The following is a 14,472-nucleotide window of genomic DNA, read 5'->3' as shown; positions in this document are numbered from 1 at the left end:
ATCTTAGAGTGCCTTTAATAAATACCTCCCCAAATCGGCATCACAATAAAGGTCACCTACACAAGCAAATCTACCTCCCTCAACCTCCTTCGAGGTTTGCTCAAGTTTTTCAGATGAGAACATAAGTTATAACTGAATTAACAAACATCAGAAGGCTAATACCATAAATGAAACCCACAACACACTAATTCCTACTTCTCAGGAACACACATCAACAATTACAAAAAGGCATAAAAAAGAAATGAAACTAGTCTGGTCTCCAAAAAGAGCATAAAACACATAAAACACATACATCGACACAATTGGCACTTGTAAAGTTTTATGCGAGTTTGGTATGGAAAAGCTATTTTCCGCTATGGCCACTGGGTGGAACGCACAACTTTTAGTGGAAACATGGTATAGTTATCTTGCCAAGTGTGGGTATAGGTTATCTTGCCAAGTGTGGGTATAGCCATAGAGAATCGTCACAAGTGGAAGACACATGCATAGTATGCAAAAAACATGGCGGAATCAAAGGATAGTTTGGTGGGAATAGACTCGCGCAATGTTGGATTTTGTATCTTACTAGAGCATTAAGAGTTGGTGTCCTCCTCGCCTTCACACGCTTACACTCAAAGTTGGCAAACACCTTAGCCTATTATATTAGGCTTGCCGCTCAGGGGGCTGTGTACAACAATGCAATACTAGGTCAGAGTTAGTGAATGCCTTCACCTTTCTAGCTTGCTGCTTAAAGGGTTATGTACCACATCATAATACTCAATTATTTAACTATGCGGGTGACCGAGCAAGCAATAGACTTGGTAATTTATGCAAAAACATGTCGTGTTGCAAGAGTATTTGACTGTGGACTATGGTATTGTTGAGTACTTGTTAGTCAGACATCCCTGATGGAGTTTGTTTTTCCCTCAAACATACTATCTCTCTAGGTCCAAAAGACATATGCCTTACATTAAGTACCTCTACTTTTTTTTCACTATCATATTATATCGAGACTAACTTTGACATCAAAATGTCTTTTGCAGTAACTCCGCACGGACAACACCACCACTGCATAGGCCACCCACACTAGTAGATCTACTTCCCTAGAGGTTGACTCGTTTTTTTTTTTATGATAACACATTTGTCAGCAATTTTGTTTTACTAAGTATGAGGATTAATCTTTGATGTACTCTATTAAAATATTATCAAGAAACTGCAGGAAAAAGAAGATTGCACCAGATATAATTTAAATTGGATCTCCCATTCAGACAATATATCCAAATCACGAGACATAAAAAACAAACATAAAAAGTCTGATTCATACGAAACTATATCACAGATTGCCAATCAATTTATAAATTAGGGCGATTCTTAATCAACACATATAAATGACATTCATAGCCCCACCTCCTTCAGAGGAAGAATGCGACCCATCAAACCTATAAGGGAGATATCAGGCCTCATCTAGTGGATCCTGCAAGAAGCCAAATATAGCTTAACTCAGATTATGATCAACTTAGCGCAATATTAGGAACAAACACCATTGATTGTTAACCACAATGCTTTGACAGAAAAATGTTCTGAAAAGGGCCAGTTCTATATATTAGAGACATTTTACCTGGACATCAGAAGTCCAAAGGGTGAGATTGTCTCTCAAAAGTTGCATGATAAGTGTGCTGTCTTTGTATGATTCTTCTCCCAAGGTGTCAAGTTCAGCAATTGCTTCCTCAAAAGCCTATCAAAAAGGAAAGAAAATCAATAAGGCTGTGTTCCTCCAACAGTACTCAGAACAGTAAAAGGCAAGCATGGATGAAAAAGAAAAGACTAAAGAGAAACATGGAAGGACTTAGTGTCAATTTATGAGTGAGGGGATTGTTAATAGACAAAACAAAGTGTTCAACTTTGAAGGAAGAAATATCTATCTTGGATTAAACTTGACAACACATCTAGTTTGGAAGAAATATCATGCACTTTAATATCATATAAATTTGTTGCAGACGAATAATCCTTTTTTCAATGATATATCCTATTCATTATTATCTCTTCAAAATTTCCAGCTTGCAATAAGTTAACTATTTTTTTTTTGAATCAGCAATAAGTTAACTATTATTATATCATTGAAGAGGAATAACAATATTTTATTACCAAAGAGAAAAACGGGAGAATTTTGATTGACCAAGGAGAAATCAAGTTTGTAAGGTTCCTTTGGTGTGTAATTTTCCGTTCTCTCTTTGAAGTTGAATTCACTTGGTCAAGTAAAAAATGTATTCAGCTTTATGAGCAAACCTTTAGTACCGGTATAAATTAATTTAATGCAATATAACTCTCACAAAAGTGCCAAAATCTGACATTTTTCAAAAACTATAAGTTTCCCCCCACAATAAAACTACACCATGAAACTACCAATGTCCAAATATTGGCAGTTAGATTGCTATGGGGTTCATTGTTCATCCAAGTCAGCTACAACATACAAGTAAAGGAAAGAACTGTATCTATTTTACAGATCCAAATTTTCTGCAGTTAGAATATCACATATTCACCGCAGTCAGTTAATCCAAAAAACATCGGATGAACATCAGATCAGATAATTTACATTTTATGTTTGGTAAATCAGATTTTTTTTAATAAAAAACCTCAATATTTGAGTTGTCTGATCTTCATCAGACAGTTATGACTGACTGATTACAATAACTGCATACAATTTTGATGACAGAGAATCCGTGTCCCTATTTTACTAATATTTTCCTTGTGCCAGTCAACAACATGGAATGTAAATGTTAGTCCTCAAGAACTGCACACCATTTCTAGGAAAAACAGACTGCTATATAGCAAGAGATAAACACAAAAAATCTTATCTTCAACCCATCCTTTCTTAAGATACATAGAGACAATTAAAAAAACACCGAAGTCAAAGAGAAATCTTTACTAGTCAAAATCTAGTCCAAACATGTCAATTACTCACTAGTGGTGAAAATGCAACCCATTGGATTATAATAAGCTGAATTAAGTTAAAAAAGTATTGTTTAAAAGAATTGTTCAACATAACAGAGTCTTTGTGGCTTATTTGCTTGACCAATCAAGGTCAACAAACTTGTGACCAAGTTGACTTGAAATTTTCAAGGTAACAAATACTCCCTCCGTCTCAAAAGATAAGCAAAAATTAGTAAACAAAAGTTGATGTATTTGGTGTAAAATTTAGACCAGATACATTAACTTTTGTCGACCCATTTTTACATAGATATTACTACTACTAGTATAGTATCATGACTTGATAAATCAGAAAATTCATACTATGATTACAGATATAACTCATAAATCAATCAACTGAATAATAACACAAACATAAACAAGTTATTGCAAATCAAACAAACAAAAAACAAGATCTATGTTATTATTATTATTAACAGAAACAAACCTGTTTGGCCATTGCACAAGCTTTGTCAGACTGGTTGAGAATTTCATAATAGAAAACAGAGAAATTGAGAGCCAAACCCAATCTTATAGGATGAGTAGATGGAAGATCAGCAGCAGCAATATCCTTCAAAATAAAACACAATTAATAAACCAATTAATCTCTCAAACATAAAAAAAAATAAAAAAAATTAACAAAACAACACACAAACCTGTGCAGCTTTGTAAGACAACATAGTATCCTCAGCAGCAGATTTTCTCTCATCAGCAATCTTAAACTCAGCCAAATACCTATGATAATCACCTTTCATCTTATAATAAAAAACCTTAGATTCACTCGAAGAAGCAGAAGGTATAAGATTCGAATCCAAAAGCTCTAAAATACTAGCACAAACATTAGACAATTCCGATTCAACTTTAGATCTATATTGTTGAACAAGAACAACATGATCTTCATTCTTACGACTTTCTTCTTTCTGTTCAATCGAAGAAACGATTCTCCAAGCAGCACGTAGTGATCCGATGACGTTTTTGTAAGCGACGGAAATTAGGTTCCTCTCTTCGACGCTAAGTTCGGAAGATGGTGTGGAGGATACTACTAGCTTCTGCATGAAGGAAACCATCTCTTCGTAGCGTTCAGCTTGTTCTGCTAGTTTTGCTAAGTACACATATTGTTCTCTGTTTAGGTTTTCTGGAACGGCACCACCCATTTTCTTTTGTTTTCTCTCTTTTTTCTGCGTTTTTTCTTTCTTCTGTTTTTGCGCTGTGTGTGTGTGTGAGACTCGATACAGATATATATGAATGAATGAACAGAATCGAAAAGAATATTATTTATTTATTTATTTTTGGTAAAAAATTAAATAATTAAATAGGTTAAATGCATCTAGCTCTCTTTTATTCGTGGAAATAAAAATGCTAGCCTTTGACCCAAAAAAAAAAAAAAACTAGAATAGTTCAAGTGGTAAGAGTAGAAATTTAATTTCTGACTCATAAATTCGGTTGGGAGGAAGGGGATAATTCACCTTGTGTGTTCCATAAGTTTCCCGACAAAGATTAGTCATCGTTAACGGTAGTGTAAACTTCGTTTCAATATCATGATAACAAAAAAAAAGTGCTAGCTTTTTCGACAAAAAAAAAAAGAAAAAGAGAAAGTGTTAGCTTAATCACCGCGAGTGAGGTTAGCCCGGCAAAAAATGTATGATTTTTAGATACTAGAATACCCGGCAAAAAAAGTGCTAGCTTCATATAAGGTTTTTAGTATAACTTTTATAACAAATTGATTGATTTATAACTTTAATAGCTTCAATAGTTTTTATTGATTATGTTGAAGCTATTGAAGTTTGAACTTACTATCTCATCATATTATTCAAACTTTGCTACTAAATCAAATGTTGCTTGATTTTTAAATGCCAAATTAGTCCTTGAAATTTGTAATAGATTACATTGTTATTTTCCTAGACCGTTTGCATTGTTATCCTTATAAATATCAAATCGATTCTTTAATTTTTGTAATTATGTAGTCTATAAACACTAAGTTTAAAGAACCTCTTAATGTTGTACACAAAAAAAAAAAAAAAAAAACTCTTAATGGATTTGGTAGAAAAATAATATAATCAATCTGACATAACTCAATATTGCGAAATTGTTAAGCATGACTTTTAGGTGGGGATGCATGTCTCAAATTTGTGTGGTAGTTTTAAGCGGTGCATTTTGTTTATAACCCTTCTTTTATATAGACGAAATGACAAAGTCATTATAAATTCACATACACAAGTAAGAGAGTTGGGGTTTGAATCCCGGTCATGACCTCCGACCTAATACTTTCGACAATTTTTTACAAATTGCCCTAGGATTTGTCAACAACTCATTTTTTATTTTACTTTTTTTTTATCTATAAAAAGTTATTATTTAAAATTTACACTGCTGTCGGATTATAGTTTTAAACATTTGGATAATAAAGATATGCTGCATAATAATATTGACATTGTTAATTATATATATGATATACTCCATAATGATGTGTAGGATTGAGCTGTCTTGTCCTTACCCTTTATCAACCAACTAATCTTCATGACGTGTGTCTTACACTTTTGGGTCAAGTTTTTTTCAAATATTGGGTCAGCACCTATTTTTGGACCTGGCCCGTTAACTTATCTGGGCCATATAAATCCTACTAAAACGCTGCGTTTCGAATCACCATGAAATTGAACAAACGAACTTACGAACCCTTCTTGCAGTTGCAGGGATCAAGTTTGGCTAACTTTATAGCGGGAAAGGAATGCTGCCTTCAGCTTAATATTGCCCGTCGGATCAATCGTATGCTCACAATCATGCCACGTGTTTACTTTTTATTTAAAAAAAGATAAAACTCCCAAATAGAAGACCCACATTGCAGAACGTGCTCAACCCACTTCTTGCAACCCGCCGTCGTCTTCTTCTCCGCTCCGATCTGATCGCCGCCGTTCTGTCCCTCTCGCCGCCGCTCTGTAAGTTCCTTTATTCATTCATTGTTTTGAATTGAATCATGTATGCATCTTTGTAAGCTAATTCATTGTTCTAATGCATTAATAATGAATTAATGTTGCAATTGAAATGGCAGGGTTTGTTTTGTGTATAATCAATCATTGAATTTCCATTTTCATGAAATTCTCAGTAATCCAGTGCTGCAGACACAGGCAACATAACTGTGTAACTTCGTCTTCTTCATTACCATGGATATCACCTCTCAATTTTACAAAACCTGTAAAACCTAAACTAGATCCACCACCCGAAATCACTCTCACTGAAACAAGGAAAAAGAGCAAATATATCACTCATGATGTTGCTATCAATTTAATCAAACGAGAGAAAGATCCACAACATGCTTTGAAAATATTTAACATGATATCTGAACAAAAAGGTTTTAATCACAACAATGCTACGTATGCGTCGATTTTACAAAAGCTTGCTCAGTTTAAGAAGTTTCAAGCCGTTGAAAGAGTTTTACATCAAATGACTTATGAAACTTGTAAATTTCATGAGGGTGTATTTATTAATCTGATGAAGCATTACTCGAAATGTTGTTTTCATGAAAAAGTGTTGGATACTTTTTTCGTTATTCAAACAATTGTTCGTGAAAAGCCTTCTCCGAAAGCTATTAGCTCGTGTCTCAATCTTTTGGTTGATTCGAATCGGGTTGATTTGGCGCGGAAATTGCTCTTGCATGCCAAGAGGAGTTTAACTTATAAGCCAAATGTATGTATTTTCAATATTTTGGTGAAGTACCATTGTAAAAACGGGGATCTTGACTCTGCTTTTGAAGTTGTTAAAGAAATGAGAAACTCTAAGTATTCGTATCCTAATGTAATTACTTACTCGACCTTGATGGATGGTCTCTGTCGAAATGGGAAACTCAAAGAAGCTTTTGAACTTTTTGAGGAAATGATTTCGAAGGATCGGATTGTGCCTGATCCCCTTACTTACAATGTTTTGATCAATGGATTTTGCCGCGGAGGGAAAGCTGATCGCGCTAGGAATGTAATTGAATTTATGAAAAATAATGGTTGTTGTCCTAATGTATTCAATTACTCTGCCCTAGTGGATGGATTATGTAAAGCGGGGAAACCGCAAGATGCAAAAGAGGTTTTGGCTGAGATGAAGAGTTCTGGGTTGAAACCTGATACAGTTACCTACACTTCTTTGATAAATTTCTTGTGTAGGAATGGACAAGTCGATGAGGCTATTGAGTTGCTTAAAGAAATGAAGGAAAATGAATGTGAGGCTGATACTGTTACATTCAATGTGATACTTGGAGGCTTGTGCAGAGAAGGTAGATTTGATGAGGCTTTGGATATGGTTGAGAAACTTCCGCACCAGGGTATCTATTTGAACAAAGGTAGTTATAGGATTGTCCTAAATTCCTTAACGCAAAAATGTGAGTTGAGGAAGGCGAAGAAATTATTAGGACTAATGCTAAGTAGGGGGTTTGTACCTCATTATGCTACCTCAAATGAATTATTGGTTTGTCTTTGTAAAGAAGGGATGGCTGACGATGCTGCTGCGGCTCTATTTGACTTGGTGGGTATGGGGTTCCAGCCACAATTTGATACTTGGGAACTTTTAATTGAATTAATCTGTAGAGACAGAAAGTTATTGTATGTTTTTGAGCTACTTGATGAATTAGTGACAGCAAATTCTTGATATCTGCATTGCAAAATGATGTATTCGGCTTCTCAAGCAGTTTCTGCTTGGAATTCTTCACCTGAGGCGAAAGATGAGCCAAAAGTGTATTCAGATAAAATGCAATGGAATTGATGAATCACACACAATGTGGTAACTATAGACTCCTTGGATGTAAGCTTATTTTCTCAATCTAAACATTTTTTGAATTGTGTTAGTTGCAACTTCTATAGCCCAATATCACTCTCTGCATCTCTGAAATTAGTCATGTAAAGGATGCTTTGAGATTGTGATCAATCTGTTAACAGAACTAAGAATAATAAAGAAATTTTTAATTTAGAAAGCAATAGCAATATAGCATAGCATGCATTGCTTGAGAGGGTCAAGTCCAGCTGATAAGCGACTGCTTAGGATCGTCTTGAAAATAGGTAAAAGAGGAACTTGACCCTAACCGCGACCTGCCGGTAGAACCAAAATTATCAAGATATAGAGGAACTTGACCCTAACCGCGACCTGCCGGTAGAACCAAAGTTATCAAAGAAAGTGTGACCCTAACCGCGACCTGCCGGTAGAACCAACACTATAAAGTTCTTATCTCAAGAACAATGTTCTTATCACAAGAACAAAGAAAAAGTTCTCACAAGAGAAACTCTCAAATTAGATTATATTCCAAGTTGTCCTTTGAGAAGTACATGATAGTCCTATTTATAGCATATCCTTACATAGTAGGATTTATTGTCCACTATCATTCATTCACCATAGAACTTAGAAAATTCCCACTAACATGCTTATAAATTCCCACTAGCCTCTATAATAACTTAGTGCACCACTAGGAAGCATCTAGAGAGCCTAGGGAGCAACTAAAGGTCATCTAAAAACCTTCTTAATACCAAAAACGAAAATTACAATAAAAATAAAGAAAATTGGACTTAATTATTTTCTATTTAGTCCAATATTATTAGACCATAAATCAGCCCAAAGATGCTTCTTATCATGTGAAATGGGCTTCAAGTTGGGCTCAAACATCTTCATCCAAATATTTTTTTGTGCATTTTTTTATAAGTTTCCTTCCACATGTTTAGGGAACTCATGATCGTATCATTCTCTCCCTCTTCAAGAGGATTTGTCCTCAAATCCGAACCTGCATAAATAACTAAAGGATTAGTAACAAAAATTCTCTCTTTTGGATATTCCCTTTCTTTTTGCAAGTTGAATTTTTTTCCTTCAATCTTCTCAAAGTTGTCATCCTTTTCAACCTTCTCGTTTATTTTTCTCTCATAAATTTTCTTCACTTTACATTCATTTTTCTTTTCTTCTTTTCTCTCAATATTTCCTTTCTCCTCCACTTCTATAACATCATTATATTTTCTCTCACAATTTTTCATCTTCTCTACTTCCTTTTCTTTACTTCTCTCAAAAGTAAGATTTCTATCTTCTTCACTAACTTCTCCTTGAGATAAAAACTCTAGAGTACAAGAAGTAAAATAAACATTATTAAAAGGTATGATGACATTTTCGGTAGCCACAAAAACGCTATCAATTTCTTTTTCAATAATCTCTTCTTTTTCTTTCTCACTCTTAGGAATGGTGACATTTTCGATAGCCTCAAAAATGTTCTCAATTTCTTTTTCAATAATCTCTTCTCCCTTCACTTTACTTTCAAGTTTCTCCTTGCTCTCTTGTTTTCTTTTCTCTCTACCAATCTCTTTATTTTGGAAGTTACCCCAAAATACATCAAAATTTGCAATATGTTTTTTTGTTTGTCCCTCACTTTTCATTCTTCTATCTTCTATCTCCTTTTCTCCGTCTCTTTTTTTATAATTTTTTTTCCTCTCTATGCGATCAAACTTTTCATGAAGCTTTTGAAATTCTTGAAATAATAACTTCTCCAAATGTTTCATGGAGACATGCATTTCTTTCTCCATTTTTGTTGACTCTTTTTTTTTTAACAAGATAAAAAAGATGATAGATCAAACCTGATTTCAAGAGCCGAAGCTCTGATGCCAACTGATAAGCGACTGCTTAAGATCGTCTTGAAAACAGGTAAAAGAGGAACTTGACCCTAACCGCGACCTGCCGGTAGAACCAAAATTATCAAGATATAGAGGAACTTGACCCTAACCGCGACCTGCCGGTAGAACCAAAGTTATCAAAGAAAGTGTGACCCTAACCGCGACCTGCCGGTAGAACCAACACTATAAAGTTCTTATCTCAAGAACAATGTTCTTATCACAAGAACAAAGAAAAAGTTCTCACAAGAGAAACTCTCAAATTAGATTATATTCCAAGTTGTCCTTTGAGAAGTACATGATAGTCCTATTTATAGCATATCCTTACATAGTAGGATTTATTGTCCACTATCATTCATTCACCATAGAACTTAGAAAATTCCCACTAACATGCTTATAAATTCCCACTAGCCTCTATAATAACTTAGTGCACCACTAGGAAGCATCTAGAGAGCCTAGGGAGCAACTAAAGGTCATCTAAAAACCTTCTTAATACCAAAAACGAAAATTACAATAAAAATAAAGAAAATTGGACTTAATTATTTTCTATTTAGTCCAATATTATTAGACCATAAATCAGCCCAAAGATGCTTCTTATCATGTGAAATGGGCTTCAAGTTGGGCTCAAACATCTTCATCCAAATATTTTTTTGTGCATTTTTTTATAAGTTTCCTTCCACATGTTTAGGGAACTCATGATCGTATCATTCTCTCCCTCTTCAAGAGGATTTGTCCTCAAATCCGAACCTGCATAAATAACTAAAGGATTAGTAACAAAAATTCTCTCTTTTGGATATTCCCTTTCTTTTTGCAAGTTGAATTTTTTTCCTTCAATCTTCTCAAAGTTGTCATCCTTTTCAACCTTCTCGTTTATTTTTCTCTCATAAATTTTCTTCACTTTACATTCATTTTTCTTTTCTTCTTTTCTCTCAATATTTCCTTTCTCCTCCACTTCTATAACATCATTATATTTTCTCTCACAATTTTTCATCTTCTCTACTTCCTTTTCTTTACTTCTCTCAAAAGTAAGATTTCTATCTTCTTCACTAACTTCTCCTTGAGATAAAGACTCTAGAGTACAAGAAGTAAAATAAACATTATTAAAAGGTATGATGACATTTTCGGTAGCCACAAAAACGCTATCAATTTCTTTTTCAATAATCTCTTCTTTTTCTTTCTCACTCTTAGGAATGGTGACATTTTCGATAGCCTCAAAAATGTTCTCAATTTCTTTTTCAATAATCTCTTCTCCCTTCACTTTACTTTCAAGTTTCTCCTTGCTCTCTTGTTTTCTTTTCTCTCTACCAATCTCTTTATTTTGGAAGTTACCCCAAAATACATCAAAATTTGCAATATGTTTTTTTGTTTGTCCCTCACTTTTCATTCTTCTATCTTCTATCTCCTTTTCTCCGTCTCTTTTTTTATAATTTTTTTTCCTCTCTATGCGATCAAACTTTTCATGAAGCTTTTGAAATTCTTGAAATAATAACTTCTCCAAATGTTTCATGGAGACATGCATTTCTTTCTCCATTTTTGTTGACTCTTTTTTTTTTAACAAGATAAAAAAGATGATAGATCAAACCTGATTTCAAGAGCCGAAGCTCTGATGCCAACTGATAAGCGACTGCTTAGGATCGTCTTGAAAACAGGTAAAAGAGGAACTTGACCCTAACCGCGACCTGCCGGTAGAACCAAAATTATCAAGATATAGAGGAACTTGACCCTAACCGCGACCTGCCGGTAGAACCAAAGTTATCAAAGAAAGTGTGACCCTAACCACGACCTGCCGGTAGAACCAACACTATAAAGTTCTTATCTCAAGAACAATGTTCTTATCACAAGAACAAAGAAAAAGTTCTCACAAGAGAAACTCTCAAATTAGATTATATTCCAAGTTGTCCTTTGAGAAGTACATGATAGTCCTATTTATAGCATATCCTTACATAGTAGGATTTATTGTCCACTATCATTCATTCACCATAGAACTTAGAAAATTCCCACTAACATGCTTATAAATTCCCACTAGCCTCTATAATGACTTAGTGCACCACTAGGAAGCATCTAGAGAGCCTAGGGAGCAACTAAAGGTCATCTAAAAACCTTCCTAATACCAAAAACGAAAATTACAATAAAAATAAAGAAAATTGGACTTAATTATTTTCTATTTAGTCCAATATTATTAGACCATAAATCAGCCCAAAGATGCTTCTTATCATGTGAAATGGGCTTCAAGTTGGGCTCAAACATCTTCATCCAAATATTTTTTTGTGCATTTTTTTATAAGTTTCCTTCCACATGTTTAGGGAACTCATGATATCTGCATTGCAAAATGATGTATTCGGCTTCTCAAGCAGTTTCTGCTTGGAATTCTTCACCTGAGGCGAAAGATGAGCCAAAAGTGTATTCAGATAAAATGCAATGGAATTGATGAATCACACACAATGTGGTAACTATAGACTCCTTGGATGTAAGCTTATTTTCTCAATCTAAACATTTTTTGAATTGTGTTAGTTGCAACTTCTATAGCCCAATATCACTCTCTGCATCTCTGAAATTAGTCATGTAAAGGATGCTTTGAGATTGTGATCAATCTGTTAACAGAACTAAGAATAATAAAGAAATTTTTAATTTAGAAAGCAATAGCAATATAGCATAGCATGCATTGCTTGAGAGGGTCAAGTCCAGCTGAGCTAAAAGTTGATTTCACGAAAGTGAGTAGGATCAAAGGATCATATGCTCTTCTGTTTACATTGATCTCTTTGTTCTTGAAAACAATTCACTTCAAACACGTTTTCTAATTCATATTTTTCTATTTTACTCAGTTCTAGAAATAAAGCCTGCACATGACAGAGGCTAAACTTCATACTGAATATAAAATCTTGCATAAGCATACTTCGGTTGCAAACTCAGAATCAACTATGTCTACGGGCATTTGCAGCATTTTTGTAGGTAAGAATAGCTTTTTCTCTGACAATTTTAAAAAGTTCAGAAGGAATCTTTACTAGTTATTGGGCATTGATCTCTCATTTATTTGATTAATCCAATGCAGACCATAGCTATCGTGTTACATATGCAATAAGATCCAATTCTGGCATGATGACATACATTTAACAGTTTCATGTGACCAATAATGAATACCCAGTGTGTTATATCTCTCATATAGTTCGTTTCATCTAACATTTAGAATAACAAGAGAAGGTAATTCTAAATTCCTTTCACGCTCTTTTTAGCCAGCTAATAGTTTTATTTATCATTTACACCTTATTTTCTTTGCAGGATATATCATAACCATGTTATTCTTGGAGCTGCTACTAAAGCATTCTGGAGTTTTTGCAATGTTGTATCAAAGCTTCTCTTATTTTCTAATGCAAAAAGGAGCTCGAAGCAATGGTTGTGATGCATTTCCTCTCATTCAGATATAAGTAAAAATATCTAAATACACACTAATTTGGGTTGGAGATGGTAATCATCGCAAGCTTGTCAGTATGGTTTGACACAAAGTGTGTAGACCTATCGAAGCAGGAGGTCTAGGCATTATATCCCCGTGATATGTAAATGAAGCTGCTGCTCTGAAGCTTTGTTGGGGGATGGTTACTTCAGACAATCAATGGATTGATTTACTCGAGGCTAGAGTTATGAGATCGCGTCCCATCTCCTATCACATCGACTCTTCAATTTTGGCTGGTTTAAAAGGCATATTTTCTGTCCTGGATAACTGCCACTAGCAAGTTGGAACAGGAGGCTCAATCAATTTCTGGAGGGACACTTGGCTATCCAAAGCCATTGGTTGATTCCTTCAATCTTATAGCAGCTGTGCAACACATTCTGCTGTAAAAGGCGAAATACTTCATTCCCATCGAGCATTGGTACATTCCTAATTCTTTCAACCAGTGTTAGCAAAAAATGTTTAAATGTTGCTATCGGTTTGCAATGTGGCACTACACATTGCGCATCAACAACTTTTTGTCCTAGACCTTGATGGGATCATCCTTTGCGACCTCAAGCGAAGGATTCTATGCAGAAATTGCTTGAAAACCTTCTAAAATTGATTTTATTTTTTATAAAACAAAAGTTGTTTTTTGTAATAACAGGCCCTCGGTAGTTTAATCATATTTCTCTATTGCAGACTCCTCGACATTAGCATATGAAAAAATGTTTTAATATAAATATTGTTTTCTTTGTTTAATGTGACAATGAATTTTCTAATTCTAACCCAAATTAATACTGCACAACTTCTAAGTCATTATTCATTATTCTAAGTCATTATTTTTCTCAAAAAAAAAAAAAAACCTTCTTAGTCATTATAGTTTAATCACTATATATTTCATTTTTTTTTTACATGAGAGAAAATAAAAAGTAAAGAAACAAGGACAAGAAGAAAAATTATGTTCTAAGAATGCCGAGAAAAGGCGGGGAAGATTTGTGAAGCATAATAGTTTTTTTTTTCTTCTTTTTTTTTTTGACCTGTAGATTGTGCTTCACAAATCTCATACTGCCTCTCCTCAGCACAATTAACATTCAACAAGTTGAAATCTAACATAGTCAAAATATTTGTACAAGTGTTACACTTTTCAAAGAGTGTGACAAGAGGTTAACAACTCAATCCAAAATCAAGCACTCAGATACTTTTCAAAAGATGAATGTAGTGCTGAAATTTATCAAAGTTCGCAATCCGTAATCAAGTACTCACAAATAATTTTCGAAAGATCAACACAAATAATTTTCAAAAGATCAACGTAGTAGACAGTAGTGAAATCTATCAAAGTTTTTTTCTTTTTGATCAAGTAATCACAAATACTTTTAAAAAGATCAACATAGAGATGAAATCTATCAAAGTTGCTAACTATCGACGGAACCACATGATGAGATTCATGTGAATATGAAGAAAGAAAGAAAAAAAAAATCAAAAGATGTT

General features: G+C 34.1%; 2 protein-coding genes across 6 annotated transcripts; one reads left to right on the top strand and one right to left on the bottom strand.

Annotated features, from left to right (window-relative positions):
- Window positions 1–1,221: 1,221 nt before the first annotated feature.
- On the bottom strand, window positions 1,222–4,192 carry LOC123913962 (14-3-3-like protein B). The gene is made up of 4 exons (XM_045964905.1): window positions 3,603–4,192; window positions 3,395–3,517; window positions 1,598–1,714; window positions 1,222–1,453 (listed from the first exon to the last, which is right to left on the bottom strand). Exons 1-4 carry the CDS (start codon window positions 4,098–4,100, stop codon window positions 1,433–1,435), a joined length of 759 nt encoding a protein of 252 aa, XP_045820861.1. The 5' UTR covers window positions 4,101–4,192; the 3' UTR covers window positions 1,222–1,432.
- A 1,431-nt stretch (window positions 4,193–5,623) lies between these two features.
- Window positions 5,624–13,642, top strand: LOC123915848 (pentatricopeptide repeat-containing protein At5g18475). 5 transcript variants are annotated; one of them, XR_006811995.1, is made up of 6 exons: window positions 5,696–5,876; window positions 5,990–7,584; window positions 11,887–12,003; window positions 12,380–12,506; window positions 12,607–12,755; window positions 12,834–13,642. XR_006811995.1 is itself a non-coding variant. In XM_045967113.1 (2 exons), the coding sequence occupies exon 2, from the start codon at window positions 6,031–6,033 to the stop codon at window positions 7,567–7,569; it is 1,539 nt and encodes a 512-aa protein (XP_045823069.1). In that variant the 5' UTR covers window positions 5,624–5,876; window positions 5,990–6,030; the 3' UTR covers window positions 7,570–7,935. The 5 variants fall into 5 exon arrangements, 1 of the variants encoding a protein (XP_045823069.1); XR_006811993.1 differs by having other exon boundaries at window positions 11,887–12,024; XR_006811994.1 differs by having other exon boundaries at window positions 11,887–12,268.
- The last annotated feature ends 830 nt before the right edge of the window (window positions 13,643–14,472 follow it).

Source organism: Trifolium pratense, linkage group LG3, assembly GCF_020283565.1.
Source record: "Trifolium pratense cultivar HEN17-A07 linkage group LG3, ARS_RC_1.1, whole genome shotgun sequence".
In the NCBI taxonomy this organism is placed as follows: domain Eukaryota; kingdom Viridiplantae; phylum Streptophyta; class Magnoliopsida; order Fabales; family Fabaceae; genus Trifolium; species Trifolium pratense.
This window is presented reverse-complemented; position numbering and strand designations above follow the sequence as displayed.